This window comes from Marmota flaviventris, chromosome 5, assembly GCF_047511675.1.
Source record: "Marmota flaviventris isolate mMarFla1 chromosome 5, mMarFla1.hap1, whole genome shotgun sequence".
Classification (NCBI taxonomy): Eukaryota; Metazoa; Chordata; class Mammalia; order Rodentia; family Sciuridae; genus Marmota; species Marmota flaviventris.
The window spans coordinates 966,542-981,235 of NC_092502.1; the positions used below are offsets into that span (position 1 = coordinate 966,542).

The 14,694-nt window shown below is 31.4% G+C and overlaps 1 protein-coding gene across 1 annotated transcript; it reads right to left on the bottom strand.

Annotated features, from left to right (window-relative positions):
* Positions 1–1,175: 1,175 nt before the first annotated feature.
* On the bottom strand, positions 1,176–2,642 carry LOC139705819 (zinc finger protein 84-like). The gene is given in 1 exon segment (XM_071612725.1): positions 1,176–2,642. A coding segment is annotated over 1 exon segment (1,467 nt).
* Between the last annotated feature and the right edge of the window lie 12,052 nt (positions 2,643–14,694).

Consider the following 14,694-nt stretch of genomic DNA (forward strand, 5'->3'; position numbering starts at 1 on the left):
GAAACTTAGCAAGACAGTCTCAAAATTTAAAAAAGTGGGGAGAGGGCTTAGGAATGTGGCTCAGTGTTTAAAAATCCCTAAATATAAACTGAAATAGAGTTTAAATAAACTGAAATACAGTTTAAAATGTTACAATTTATTGTTAAACATCAAAAAATAGATTTCATATAATTCTTTTCTCCAGTATTCAAAAATGAAAATAGTAATTTTTGATTTAGAAAACAAAAATTATATGCTTTCAAAGATGAGGTTTCTGTACTATGCATGTATGAAATTTATGACTGATATTTCTACCAAATAACTTGATAATGCTTAAAAAATTTAAGCAAATGTTAAAGACAACTACTTATTTTCTATATTTAAATGAATAATATATTTTACTGATCCTCATATACATCAAGGTGTAATGTATAGATAATGACTTTACTATACTCTCACATTTGTCAAAGTGTTTATTATAAATGATACATTTTTATATAAGGCATACATTTTGGACAAAATCTGTTCAATGTTCACTACTGGTATGAGTTTTCAGATGTTCAATGAAAGTTTTCATAATATTATTTAACTTTATAGGGTTTCTGGGCACAATGAATCCTCCAAAAATCAGTAGTGTTTAAGAAACATGCAGTTATGAAATGTTTTGTTTTGTTTTGTTTTGTTTTTTCCATTTGTATTCTCTCTAACCAGTATGTATCCACAGGTGCTGAGTATTGGTGAATACATTTTGGAGGCATTGTCACATTGTCAATTTTCACATTTCAAAACTTTGTCTCTTCTATGGTTATTGTGGTGAAGATTAAATGTTGAATCTTTCTTAGAGGAATGGTACGATGGTCTCAGTTGTAAAGCTTCTCTCCAGTGTGTTTTCTCTGATGTCTAATAATATATGATATATAATTTAAAATGTCTCTACATTCTCTACATTTATGTCTTCTTCCCAGAATAAATAGCTTAGTGATGAAAAAGAATTGATTTCTTATTAAAAGTTTTGCTACATTGTTTTCATTTGTAGGGGTTCTTTTCTGTATAAATCCTGTTGTTAATGAGGTTTAGTTTTTCTTTAAAAGTATTATCACTTTATTTACATTTCACATTCACCAGGTGTCTTCTGCTGTGGTGAATAAAGTTTTATTTTTTATTAAAAGTTTTGCCACTTATTCACATTTTTAGGGCTATTCTCCAGTGTGAATTCTGTTGTGGCAAATAAGGGTTGATATTTGAGTAAAAACTTTGTTACATACTTTGCATTTGTTAGGCTTCACTCCAGTGTGAGTTCACCTGTGGCAAATAAGGTGTGATTTCTGACTGTAAGCTTTTCCACATTCATTACATTTGTAGGGCTTCTCTCCAGTGTGAGTTCTGCTGTGGCGAATAAGGTGTGATTTTCGACTAAAAGCTTTGCCACATTCTTTACATTTGTAGGGCTTCTCTCCAGTGTGAGTTCTCCTGTGGGCAATAAGGTTTGACTTTTGACTGAAAGCTTTGCCACATTCTTTACATTTGTAGGGCTTTTCTCCTGTGTGAGTTCTCCTGTGGCCAATAAGGTGCGATTTTTCACGGTAAGATTTTCCACATTCTTTACATTTGTAGGGCTTCTCTCCAGTGTGAGTTCTTCTGTGGCAAGTAAGGCCTACTTTTTGACTGAAAGCTTTTCCACATTCTTTACATTTGTAGGGCTTCTCTCCAGTGTGAGTTCTTCTGTGGCTAATAAGGTGTGTTTTTGTACTGAAAGCTTTGCCACATTCTTTACATTTGTAGGGCTTCTCTCCAGTGTGAGTTCTCCTGTGGCGAATAAGGTGTGATATTTTACTGAAAGCTTTGCCACATTCTTTACATTTGTAGGGCTTTTCTCCAGTGTGAGTTCTCCTGTGCGTAAAAAGGTCTGGTTTTTGACTAAAAGCTTTGCCACATTCTTCACATTTGTATGGCTTCTCTCCAGTGTGAGTTCTCCTGTGGCCAATAAGGTTTGTTTTTTTACTGAAAGCTTTGCCACATTCTTTACATTTGTAGGGCTTCTCTCCAGTGTGAGTTCTGCTGTGCCTTAAAAGGTCTGGTTTTTGACTAAAAGCTTTGCCACATTCTTTACATTCGTAGGGCTTCTCTCCAGTGTGTGTTCTGCTGTGGCGAATAAGGTGTGATTTTTGACTGAAAGCTTTGCCACATTCTTTACATTTGTAGGGCTTCTCTCCAGTGTGAGTTCTGTTGTGGTCACTAAGGTTTGATTTTTGACTGAAAGCTTTGCCACATTCTTTACATTTGTAGGGCTTTTCTCCAGTGTGAATTCTCCTGTGGCAAGTAAGGCCTACTTTTTGACTGAAAGCTTTTCCACACTCTTTACATTTGTAGGGCTTCTCTCTAATGTGGGTTCTTCTGTGGTAAATAAGACCTATTTTTTTACTAAAAGCTTTGCCACATTGTTTATATTTGTAGGGGTTCTCTCCAGTATAAATTCTCTGATTGTGAACAAGGTCTGAATTTTTATATGATTTCTGGTGTTCACTCTCACTTGTAGTTTTCCATATTTTCTCTTGTTGTAAACAGTCAAGATTACAACTTCTATATTTTCCACTTATCACATTGTGAAATATATGTTTTATGCCCTTTTCTGTTGAATATTCTTGAGTATCTTGAGGAGTCATGGCTGAAATAAACAAAAGTTAAACATAACAATACCTATTAGAGTAGGATAAATATACTTTGCATACATAACATGAAATTAAGTTAAAATAAGTACATCAGGAGTGTAGCAGATTAGTATGTTCAAAGACATTATAAATTCAAAAATATATCAGTTCATTAAAAATGTACAGACACAATTACATTGAGAATATTACCCAAATTGTTTTAGAGACCACAGTATCCAAGAGGAGTACATTATTAAGAAGAGTATTATAATAAAGAGAAGGAAAGTATTTTACTTTTATCATCCACAGCCTTTTGTCCTCCATAATATAGAATTACATATTTAGAAAATATCTACCAGCTACCTTTACTCTCAGTAGAGTAAGAGAAATGTAAAACATATACAAACATTTGTGTCTTTTTCAAAGAGTGTCCAAAAACTGGTTTTTGTCTACCATGATATAGAGATGTGAAAATAACTGGTAGAATTTGAGTGATAATACCACAAATAGTCAACAAGACTAAAGAGGCTATGGACTCTTAACAAGAAATATGAACAAAAAATTTACTAAGAAATATACACATATATGTCTATAAAATTTTCCATAAAAACATTTTAAAAGACTATAAAACCTTGCATAACCCTTTGCCATAATACTTGCATAAAGTCAACAAAATAAAATAAAAATATGGAGACTTTGACTATAAAAACCTTGCATAGCCTATGCCATAATACTTGGCTGAAGTCAACACTTGACAATCAACTATAATAAATTGATTTTCATATTTTTAAACTCATGTGATATGATAATTTCTTTCACTGACAAATACTACTTTGTTTATTTACTAAATATATCATGGTATTTCATACTATATATAAAAGGTAAAATGACTAAACAGAATGGATTAACACAATCATTATTTAATATAAATACCAGTTTTGTTCTTACAAGGTATTGCATTCCTTCTACTAGTAGTATTACTGAAGAACATAATACACTCACCATTTGATAAAACAAAACTCTTGACCCTCTTATGCTCAATAAAATAAAAATATGGAGACTTTGACTATAATATCAACCATACAAAAAGCCCAGTACCTGGTGAGCACAATTTTACTCACTTAAATTTTCACTTCCACATGTGAATCAAATGTTCCTGCAACTTAATTCCTGCCTGCCACATTTCACTTAATGCAAAGTCCTGCATGTATTTCTTAAAACACTTTATGAGAAAAAAATATTTTCATAACTAAATAATAATAGTATATAAGTGCAATATTTTTACTCATTTGATAATTGATGGGCACACACTGAGTCCCTAGCTTTAATACTGAGAACAATGTTTGCACTAATCACAAAAGCAGAGGTATCACTTCAATTCGCTAATTTAATTGTTCATAGATACATATTTAGTACTGGCATTTCTGAATTTTAGGTCATCCAACTTTTAATTTTTCATGTGTGGTGCTTGAGATTAACCCCCAAAATTCTATATCACTGAACTACAACACAAGTTGTTTTAAATTGTTTGAGTCATGCTGCTTCTAAATTTCTGCGACTTCCCTCAAACATGAAGTACTTTTGCATGGCCTCTCAATTAGCACATATTACAAGGATACAGCACTGTTCTTGTGTATTTTTATTTATTTAAATGTTTTTATACTTTTTTTCCCCAAAATGGACTATAAAATCTACTGTTGGCTCCTTTAATGAACAAATAAAAAATAGTACAGCAAATATAAAGAAAGAGAAGCATGGCTTAATCCAAGTAACAAAAGAAGAAAAAGAAAACATTAAGAACTGAATATTAGGATACTGACAGTTGTGAATTACTCAAAGAACTCTAAATAACTATTTAAAGAAAGTTAAGAGAGTAAAATTGAGACAAAAAGTATTAATATAATTATGCACAAATTGTGTATGTGAATAATTCCTTTAGAATAAATGACAGGGGGATTCCTAGTGTGAAAAGCTGAAATTCTACCAATATGGGAGAGGCTTATCAAACAGGACCAAGTTAAGACAAGTCTAAGCAACTTGTGAAATACTGTAAAAATTAAAAGCCTGTAGGATATATAAAGGGAAGATATATATATATATGAGAGAGAGAAGTGTGAAAAGAATCCAAGCATGATCCAGAAATTAAATCATTAAGCAAAATAGAAAAAAATAAGAAATTTAGAAAACAACTTACAAAGTAGAAGTATAATAAGCTATTCATTATTGCAAGTCACAAAACAAAAGAAAAAATTGACTAATAGAATTGAATCTTAAAAAAAAAAAAAAAAAACTGCCAAGTCAGTTCCAGCAGAGAGCATGGAGAGAAACCAAGCATGATATGCTCCTAGAAGCCCTATTTGTTTAAAGATGGGTAATCCCCCTGCCTTTACATCTCATCCTTTTGCACAATTTTTAATCAATGAGATATAGTTTTAAATGATGAAATTTCTCATAATTCTTTGGGACAAGCTTTTTTGAGTGAGCAAATTGTATCCTAATACTTACATTTTAATACTGAGACAAACAAACAAAGATCTAGCCTCTCTCATTTTAATATGCATTAAATATTGTTTTATTTACTGTTAATGTGCTCAATATACAACATAAAGTTAATACTCAAAATTGGTCATCTGCATTGGATAGACATTCTATTCTCAAAAAGTCATTACCAAAAAAAGTATGCAATATATGATTCCACCTGACCAGAATGACAAGATCCTATGCCTTTTATCACCTGGGGAAAAGCATGGACTGCTACACTTATGCCAACATGTCCTGTTTGGACTCTAGCTTGATGTTTGAAATATAGCAATTATAAATGTACATCAAGGACTTCACAAGCTGATTCATAAGTTTCATTTAACCCTGGAAGAGAAGAGTCCCTTCAAAGAAGAGAATAATCATTCTCCTCAAAAGAGGAGAAACATTAAAAGAGGAACCCACAATACTATAATTAATTCCAGTTACTTGGGGGGATATAAAACCATTAAGAGCCTCAGCTCAAAAGATGTTGGCTCAAATAGGTTAGAATGTACTCTGGATAACTTAGTTACTGCTTTGATTGCTAAACTCACACAAAAATCTGTAAATGTTTTGGTCTTAATAACAATGTTGCTCTGTTTTTGTACACCAGCTATGGGAAATTCCCTACTGTCAGATCCTGGACTTCTACAACCCAGTACAATATCTTGACTCACTTGAATGAAATTGTTATATACCTGCAAAAATGTCTCATGGTATTCTTTGTTGTCTTAGCAGAATAACTGTGTCTTTATCATAGTATTTAATAGGTCACCATCCTGTGCAATTTGTTTATAAAAGAGCTATTCCTCTTGATAAAAACTGTGATAATTCAGTGAACCTTCTCTCTAAGGCAAAATTTGATGTTTTGCATTCTCCTTAGAGGGTTTCCCTGGACTAGCTCTATGGGCTTACAAAACTACTATGAAACTCACCTATGCTATCATAAAAAGTATTAGCCATGCCTCCATGGCCGTTAATATGCTTAATGAAGAACAAAAACAACCTTGTCAAGCCATACTTGACATTCATGCTGCAATTGATTGTCTGGTATTGTTACATCATAATGGATATCCAAAGTTTAATAACATGTGTTCCTTCAATTTAAGTGATAATAGTAATTTTATTTGAAAAGAGTTAAATTACCTTAAAGCTATCATTAATAAGGTCCAACAAGATGATTGATGTTTAGACTTGTTGGATTGGATAATTTCATGTTTATTCAATTTCATCTGGGTCAAAAAATATTCATAGGTGGATGTTTACTGATGTTGGCACTTGCTGTTGTCTATAGCTGCCTTATTTTTGCACCCACCAGCATTAAGAAGATAAGAAATATTATTTATTCAAAAGGCCTTTAAAAAGGAGGGGAGGCTGTAGGTATTCTGACCTTGGAAATAGACAGGAAAGTGCGGGGGTGATGATAACTGGCACCCTGAGTTCCACAATTAGTAATGCTAGCAGTTTCTCCCTGAAGCTATTAAGACAACTCTACAGGTGCACTATCTAGTTTCTCTGGTAATGTCCTTAGGGAGAAGGGGCTCTATGTTTGTAGTAACTGTACCTTATCTTGGTTAGCTAGCACTTGGGGTTAAAATAACACTAGGTTAGAATGTAGTCATGGTAACAGAAGCTATGTAATTTTGGGGTATACTATGTGCAGCCGTGAAGAGGAGTGGCCAGGTTTTTTTTTTTTCTTTTTTCCTTTTCACTGTGAATGTGTCTCTCTCTTCTGTTAGCTTCTTTACAGGTTTCCTCACAAGATTTGTAACAGATCATGCTGGCCCTCACACCAAAGTGTAAGTTTTGATGGTTAAATTGAATGAACTGGGACATCAGTAAAGAAGAAAACAGAAGACTACAAAGAATTTGAGAATGTAATAAATGTAGGGCAGTATGTGTTCAATGACTAAAATCAAAAGAAATAAAGCTAAGCTTCTGAAAATTTTTTTCTGCTTAATAACTACTCTGCCAACATTTTTTAGTTTTGTTTTCTCCATTTGAACGTCTCAACTCTTTCCCCTGCTATGTGTAGGCTACAATAGTTTACATCACTAAATTATGCTAGGTACTAATTATCTAAAGTGAAGGATGTATAACACACTGAGAAAGAGAAAGATTAAAGTGCAAAATAATATATATTAAAGAGTAAAATATCTATTCTAAAAATGCCCTTTTTCTTTGAAACACAAACCTGAAACTCATTCTTATTGAGAAGTTCCCAGAAGATACAACAGAAGTAAATTAAATAATAATTATTAATTAAAAATTTTAAAGGGAAATTAAACTTACCAAGGAAGGCAAAGTTTCTATAGTTCTCTAACATTACATCTTTATATAAGTTTTTCTGAGCAGGCTGAAGGCATTCCCACTCCTCTTCAGTAAAATCAATGGCTATATCCCTGAATGTTAACAGTACCTGAAATAAGAATAGGTAAATAAATAACACATTGACCACATGAACATTCGCACAGTCTGTAAGGTAATTGAAGTTGAAATGAGAGTTAGTGGACTATCATGTTGGTGGTTTTGGAACACAATGATACTATTATCTACTTCTGCAGATAAAGTGATTTAAGTTCAAATATATATATATACTCCGCATTTATGAAACACAATATAAAACTCAGGAATTACTACAAAAATATATATTTTTTAATTTTTTATATTATGACCTAAATTATACATATTGTTCAGATGAGAAAATTATGTTAATTAAAAAGGGAATCCTCAAATTTTAATTGTACAACCACTAATCAGAGATTTACAAAAGTATAGAATCTTATTTGTAATTTCTCTGATGGAGCTGGCTCTTCTAAATATTTAGTGAGATCTCTAGTAATTCCAATACCAATAGTATAAGAGGAATTTTGAAATTTAACAAGGTAGACAGTCCACTTAATGAAAATATTTAACAGTGAATTTAAGTTCAAACATTTTATGGTATTTATTAATATAAAAAATAGCAAAAACAATCCTGTTTGGATTTTCCTTTTTTATAATTTTAACAATTTATAACATACAAAATAATATATACATATATATATAAACTTTGATGTATATATTGTATGTTTATAATAGAACATACATATAGCTTTTCAAACAAATATAATTTGTTTTTTATTTTATTGGTTCTTTCTAATTCTACCTGATAGTAAAATCAATTTTTATGGCATTATGCAAGCATGGGATATATCTTATCCTAATTAAAATCCTGTTCTTGTTGGTGGCTATCATGGTAGGAGATATATATATATATATATTTAAATTTTCCACCCCCTTCCTTTATTTGTTTATTTATTGTTTACCATTGTGCAATCTACTGATTTTTTTTCTTACCCTTTTCCGCTTTATGAGCTTTAGATTTTACATATCAGCAAAAACTTTCAATCTTTGGTTTTAAAGAAATGGTTTGTTTTACTTAGCATAAAATCTCCAGATTCATCCATTTACTGACAAATGTCATAAAGCCATTCTTCTTTATGGCTGATTCATAGTTTATTGTGTACATAGGATAAAGCAACAATTTTTTATCCTGTCATCACTGAATGGACCCATTTATCATTGAATGGTTGGCTTTATAGCTTAGCTATTTTGAATTGTGCTGCTATAAATATTAATGTGGCTGTGTCAATGTAGTATGCTGATTTTATGTTCTTTGGGTATATACTGTACAGTCAAAAAACTGGGCAAAATTGTGGTTCCATTTATTTAACAATATCCATACAGGTTATTATGTTTCACTTAGACCTCCATACAGCTAAAAAAAATGGAATTCATCTAAACCTGAGGTTGAAATAAAACATACAGAAAAAAATTTTTAAGCCATAAAATGACTAGAATTTATTATCAAATCATCCATCCCAATGAAAAGTAAATTTTATAAACTAAAAGTAAAGAAAATCTTAAGCAAAAGAGCAAAATTAGAAGCTATTAAAGATGAACATAGCACAGAGAGAGTTACCAATATCAATGTTGGTGCTTTTAAAAAGCAAATGAGCCAGGTCTAGTGATAGACAATTGTAGTTCCAGTGACTGAGGAGGATAAAAAAAAAGATCATAAATTGTTAGACAATATTATATATAATATTGTCATATATATATATATAGATATAGATGATAGATAGATAGATAGATAGATAGATATAGATAGATAGATATAGATATAGACATAGACATAGATATATAGTATTGAGCAACTTGGTGAGCACTTAGCAACTCAGCAAGACTCTGTCTCTAAATAAAATATAAAAAAAGGACTGAGGATGTGGCTTTATGGTTAAGCACCCCTGAGTTCAGTCTTCAGTACAAATAAAAAAATTTAAAAAGATACAATTTAAAAACCACTAGCAAATTTTAACATTCAACAAATAAAAATTATATCAATTATACAGTATATAATTGCAAATATATGCGTATATAATAATTTCTCACTTGATGTAAATACACTCTGGAAAATTTTTCCTAAGAATCTTCTGCAATTTTCCAATTCTCTGAGTGTAATGACAAGAATCTGGATGGTATAGACTAGTACATGGCTAAGATATTTGCTATATCCACTGTTGTAGATAAAGTCTACTGCTTACCAAACTACCATGATGCCACATGATTGATGTTATGAAATTAAATCAATCAGAGTAAACCTCATAATAAAATATATGGTGGAACTACAGAAAACAACAACAACAAAACTCTTCATAAGTCTCTTGTTATTTAGGCAGTGATACATAATGAAGATTACAGTGCAGGGAAGAGAAAAAATGGTATTCATTTCAAAGAAAGATGCTAGGATATTGGGAAAACAGTGTGATAATAAAATGCTGTTTTATGCCTTCACTCATAAAATATAACAACATATTTTGACACATTAAATGCTGAATATAAGTTATTAATCAATAATACTGAAATATATAAGAAAGTACAAGCTCAAAAGTTTTCATACAAAAGATAGGGTGCATATGGTGGTGCACACCTGAAATATCTTCTATTCTGGAGTCTAAGAAATGAAGTTGAAAATTTAAGGCCAACTGAAGAAATTGAGCAAACCTCATCTGGAAATAAAATTTAAAACACAATTGAGAATATGCTCAGCAATAGGACACTTTGGTTGAACCCCTAATATCACAATAGAAAAACAATAGTTTTTGTTTACAAAATTATACAATATAATATGTTTAAACTTATGAATTACAAAATATTAATATAAAAATCTATTCATCAAATTATTACATTAAAGGTGCAAAAGTGACAAGGTAAAAATATCTAATTTCCTCATATAATCAAATACTTATAAGAAGAAATAAAATATAAAACAGATTGCAAAAGCAGAATAAATTCTTGAAGAGACACTTTAAAAAGGATATATCTAAGTGTTCAATAATCATAAAAACTCAAAATCTTTAGAAATTAGGTAACATTGAATAAAATCACATCATATAGATAAATTAAATAGTATTGATGAATATGTGGAATGAATGCATTCACAAAAGTGGGAAATAATAATTTAAGCTTTTATTATCAATTTGTACAAACTGTTTTGTCAAATATATATGATATACCCACACAAGAAACAGAGACTAAAATTACAACAACTGTACATATGAGAATACAGCCATATTCCTCCAGCATTGAAACCAAGGGGAATGGTTACAGAGGAAGAAATAATTATTAAATTTTATAAATAGTAAATTCTAATAGTTAGAATTATTGTTGATGTATTATATTCAGTTTGACAAAACTACAAAATACCATGTATGTTTTATGCCAATGTCACATGAATATTGCATTTAATATGCAAGTATATTTACAAAAGGAATATGCAATATTTCAGAAAATAAAAAATATTGAAAAGCACATAAAAGACTCAAATATTCAACATATTTACAAAGGATAAATCTATTATAAAAATGACCATTTTCCCAAGTTAACCTATAATATTAACTGGTCAAAATTTTACCATGCTTTACTTTTTGTTAAAGAAGAAATCAAACCAAAACTTCTAAGATTTTCCTGGAAATTTAAATGTATAAAAAATTAGCCAAGAACTCTCTCATATATAAGAGCAAATGTACTAGTGATCATTACCTGACACTAATACATGTTATAATATTACAACAGTGTAGTAATTTTAAGATAAAGAAATCACAATACAGAAAACTACATAAGGCAATTCATATGTATGCAAATATCTTTTTATTGTTAAGTATTATAAGTATATAAATCAAAACATATCAATAAAATATTTAATATGAGTGAATGCTACAATCCAACCTCAATGTAGATGTTAGAACCATAGGAACAGATCACAAGTAGGGACTTGTGTGCAGAATGTGTGTGACACTGGAATTATACACAAGCATCCACCAAACCGCAGATATAAAGAGAGATAATTTAAAAAATAAAATAAAAATAAAAGCAGAATATAAGCCTCCCTCCATTTATGAATACACCAAATAAATATTTACTCCTGTTTTGAGTCCTTCTTAAAACTGTAATTAGAGGCACACACATTAGAAAACTGAAAAAAAAAAAAAAAACAAATATATCAACCAAGAGATAAGTAGAATACACTTGAAGATTTTCCTGATTTGAGCAATATGCAAAATTACTGGAACAAAATGCCCAAATACAGTGTTAATATAAATCAAGGAGGATTGATTTGGGTTTGAAATATATTATTTAACTCTAAATTACCTGTAGTTTAAATGCTAATTTATCTGTACACACAGAGGAAGGAATAAGATATACATGAGTATCAACTCCAGGGGGGAAAATAAGTGGTTTTCTATGGCCATGAAAGATCCATGGCTTTATTCCATTAGACTAGAGTGGAAGAGGTGTTAAATCTTAAGGGAACCCCTTAATCCCTTAGAGGGATTTGCCAACATTCTCTAAAAATTCAAAGAGCTGTTGCTGACAGTTCAACTTTTATCTAGACAGTACCAAAAAATTAACAGGGAAATACAGAACACCACTGAAAGCCAAAGTGTCAGTTTAGCACTTCCTGAGCTCTCTCACCCAGCTCACTTTACTAATAACACCAGAACTAACCAATTCTTTCTGTAAGTAATTTTTCCCGATATTAACATTTTCCATTCAATGGACTATATCTGAAACCTCAGAGCATTGAAAGCACTGGTAACTGTGCAGGTGCAAATCTCCCTAGATCAAAAAGGAGTGGTTTCACATTGGTGTGCAAACATTGTAATGGGTAAAATATCAAATATTAGTGAAGAAAAATGGTTACAATCACAGATCCCTTTTTATTTCTAAAATAAGTATATATCAATTTTTTTTTTCCAGTGAGCATAAGGCACCCTGGAATCTCAAAACCTTGCATCAGAATTTTAATGCTCCAGCCAACTATAAGATCTTCTGCATGAGCACAGCTGTTAGAATGGCTACTCTCAAAAAGTGGAATAGTAAGTAGTACTCCAATTATATGGGTATGGAAGAAAGAAACACTGTGCTAGACTATAAAATTAGTGGACATTAAAAAAATGGAAGTTGAGAGTTCTCTCAGTTACTTCCTTGAGAAACTAAACTATCTACATTTATACTGCTTTTGAACAAAACAAGCCCCAAGTACTCGTCTGGACTTATGAGAGGCATTAGAATTGCCAGGTGTGGGATCCTCATATTACATAAGTTCTGAAACACAGTTCCAGGAAAATACCAGAGAAGGGAATGAAAATGCTCTCATATACATTTCACAAAAGAAAATCTGAGCATAAAGACACTCTTACAGGTTTTCGGCTCTTGGAGACACAAAGAAAGAACAGAAACACATGATTTTTCCAAGATCAAGAGATTCTTCTTTACTTTTCAATCATGTAAAATGCTCATAAACAACAACAACAAAATTTTTGCTGTTGATTTTTTTCTATGGTACTGGGGATTTGAAACAGGAGCATGTTAACTCTGGGCTACATACCCAGCCATGTTTTAAAATTTTGAGAAAGGTTTTTGTAATTGTCTAATTGGTCTACCTAAGTTCCTGATGTTTACCATGAAATTGCAATCTTTCTGACTTAGCCACTTGATTCTCTGGAATTAATATGCATGTATCATTGCAACCAGAGAGAAAAAATAGAATATTTTAAAAGTCTCATCCAGTTTTTGGTATAACAATTGAAAATAACATGTTCATTTGAAATATAATATGGGTAAAGTAACTGATAATACTGCAAAAAAGTAACTGATAATATTGGGAAAGGGAGAAGTTGTCATTTAACAGTAAGCTAAAATTTTATATATAAATACAACTCACAATACTGGCACACAAATTTAAAATCACACTCAGCAACTGTCTGAAGATAAAAAAAAAAAAGTACCAGGTATGTAGCTAAGTGGTACAGTACCTCTGGCTCAATCCACAATACCACAATCTCCAAAAAGAAGGAGAATGAATTCAGGAGTAAAGAAAAACTGAGATACCTATAGAGTATCTCATCCCCCTCCTGGAGGAAAAAATACATGGGGTTGTGATTGTGATGATCTCCCCACTCCAGAATTCACAACACAATCTGAGAAGATTTGGAAATGTTGCCACAAATGTTCTCAGATATAATTTAAGGTAGGGGCTGAAGATATTCTATAGGATACTATAGGACTTGTCAATATATTCTCCAGTTGACTGGCCAGTGAAGATTCATGGCTTACCTTTCTCAGAAGAAGACACAGGACTGCAGAAACCAAAGATTACACCAGGGATTCTAGCCAACCATTGCCAGTTCCCACCATAATCAGTGCAGCCAGTTTCAACCAGACTCAAAATCCAGTCTCAGGATTTCACTGCACACTCATCATTTACTGTACATTTATGAACCAAGTGTCCTCTCTATAAATCACACAGTACCTATACAGGAGAAAAAATCAGGTTCACTGAACATAAGTGAGGAAGCCTAGAAATGGATACCCACACTGGCAGGCTTCACACCAGATGGTCAAAACTTGCTTCTCTTTACTGAATATGTGTGGATTGGACAATGCTTATATAAGGGCTCCTGATTGGACACAACTTATGTCATCGTATGCTCAATCTGGGCCTAGTGAGTTTTTTGAGTCACAGGAGATAACCTCAAATCCAAAAATAAATGATGTCACGGTTGTAGGGTCTTGTCTGTACATTTATTTTTTCTTTTGAGGCTGCAGCTAATTAAAGGCAAGGTATCCTTGGAGAAGTAAAATCCAGCCAACCCAGAAAAGCATTTGCATTTAAACTTGCATATGAGTCCTTTTGAATTTGTAGATTATATATGCAAATATATTATTTGTGGATGGAAATAATACAGTGATAATCCTGTAAAATTTCAGTTAACTTCTCTTGTATGGAAAGAGATTAAACATTAAAATTATATGAGGTGGAAAGATAATTATTTTTTTAGAATTCATATAAAAATAGTAAAAATTGAATTTTATAGTATAACCCAAAATTTCTACTATGTGAAAATTACCATTATGTATTTAAAATATTACTAATAAAGTATATGTATTTTTGGAACAGCACCCTCAAAACTATGTCAAGACTCCAGAAAAATCTCAGTTC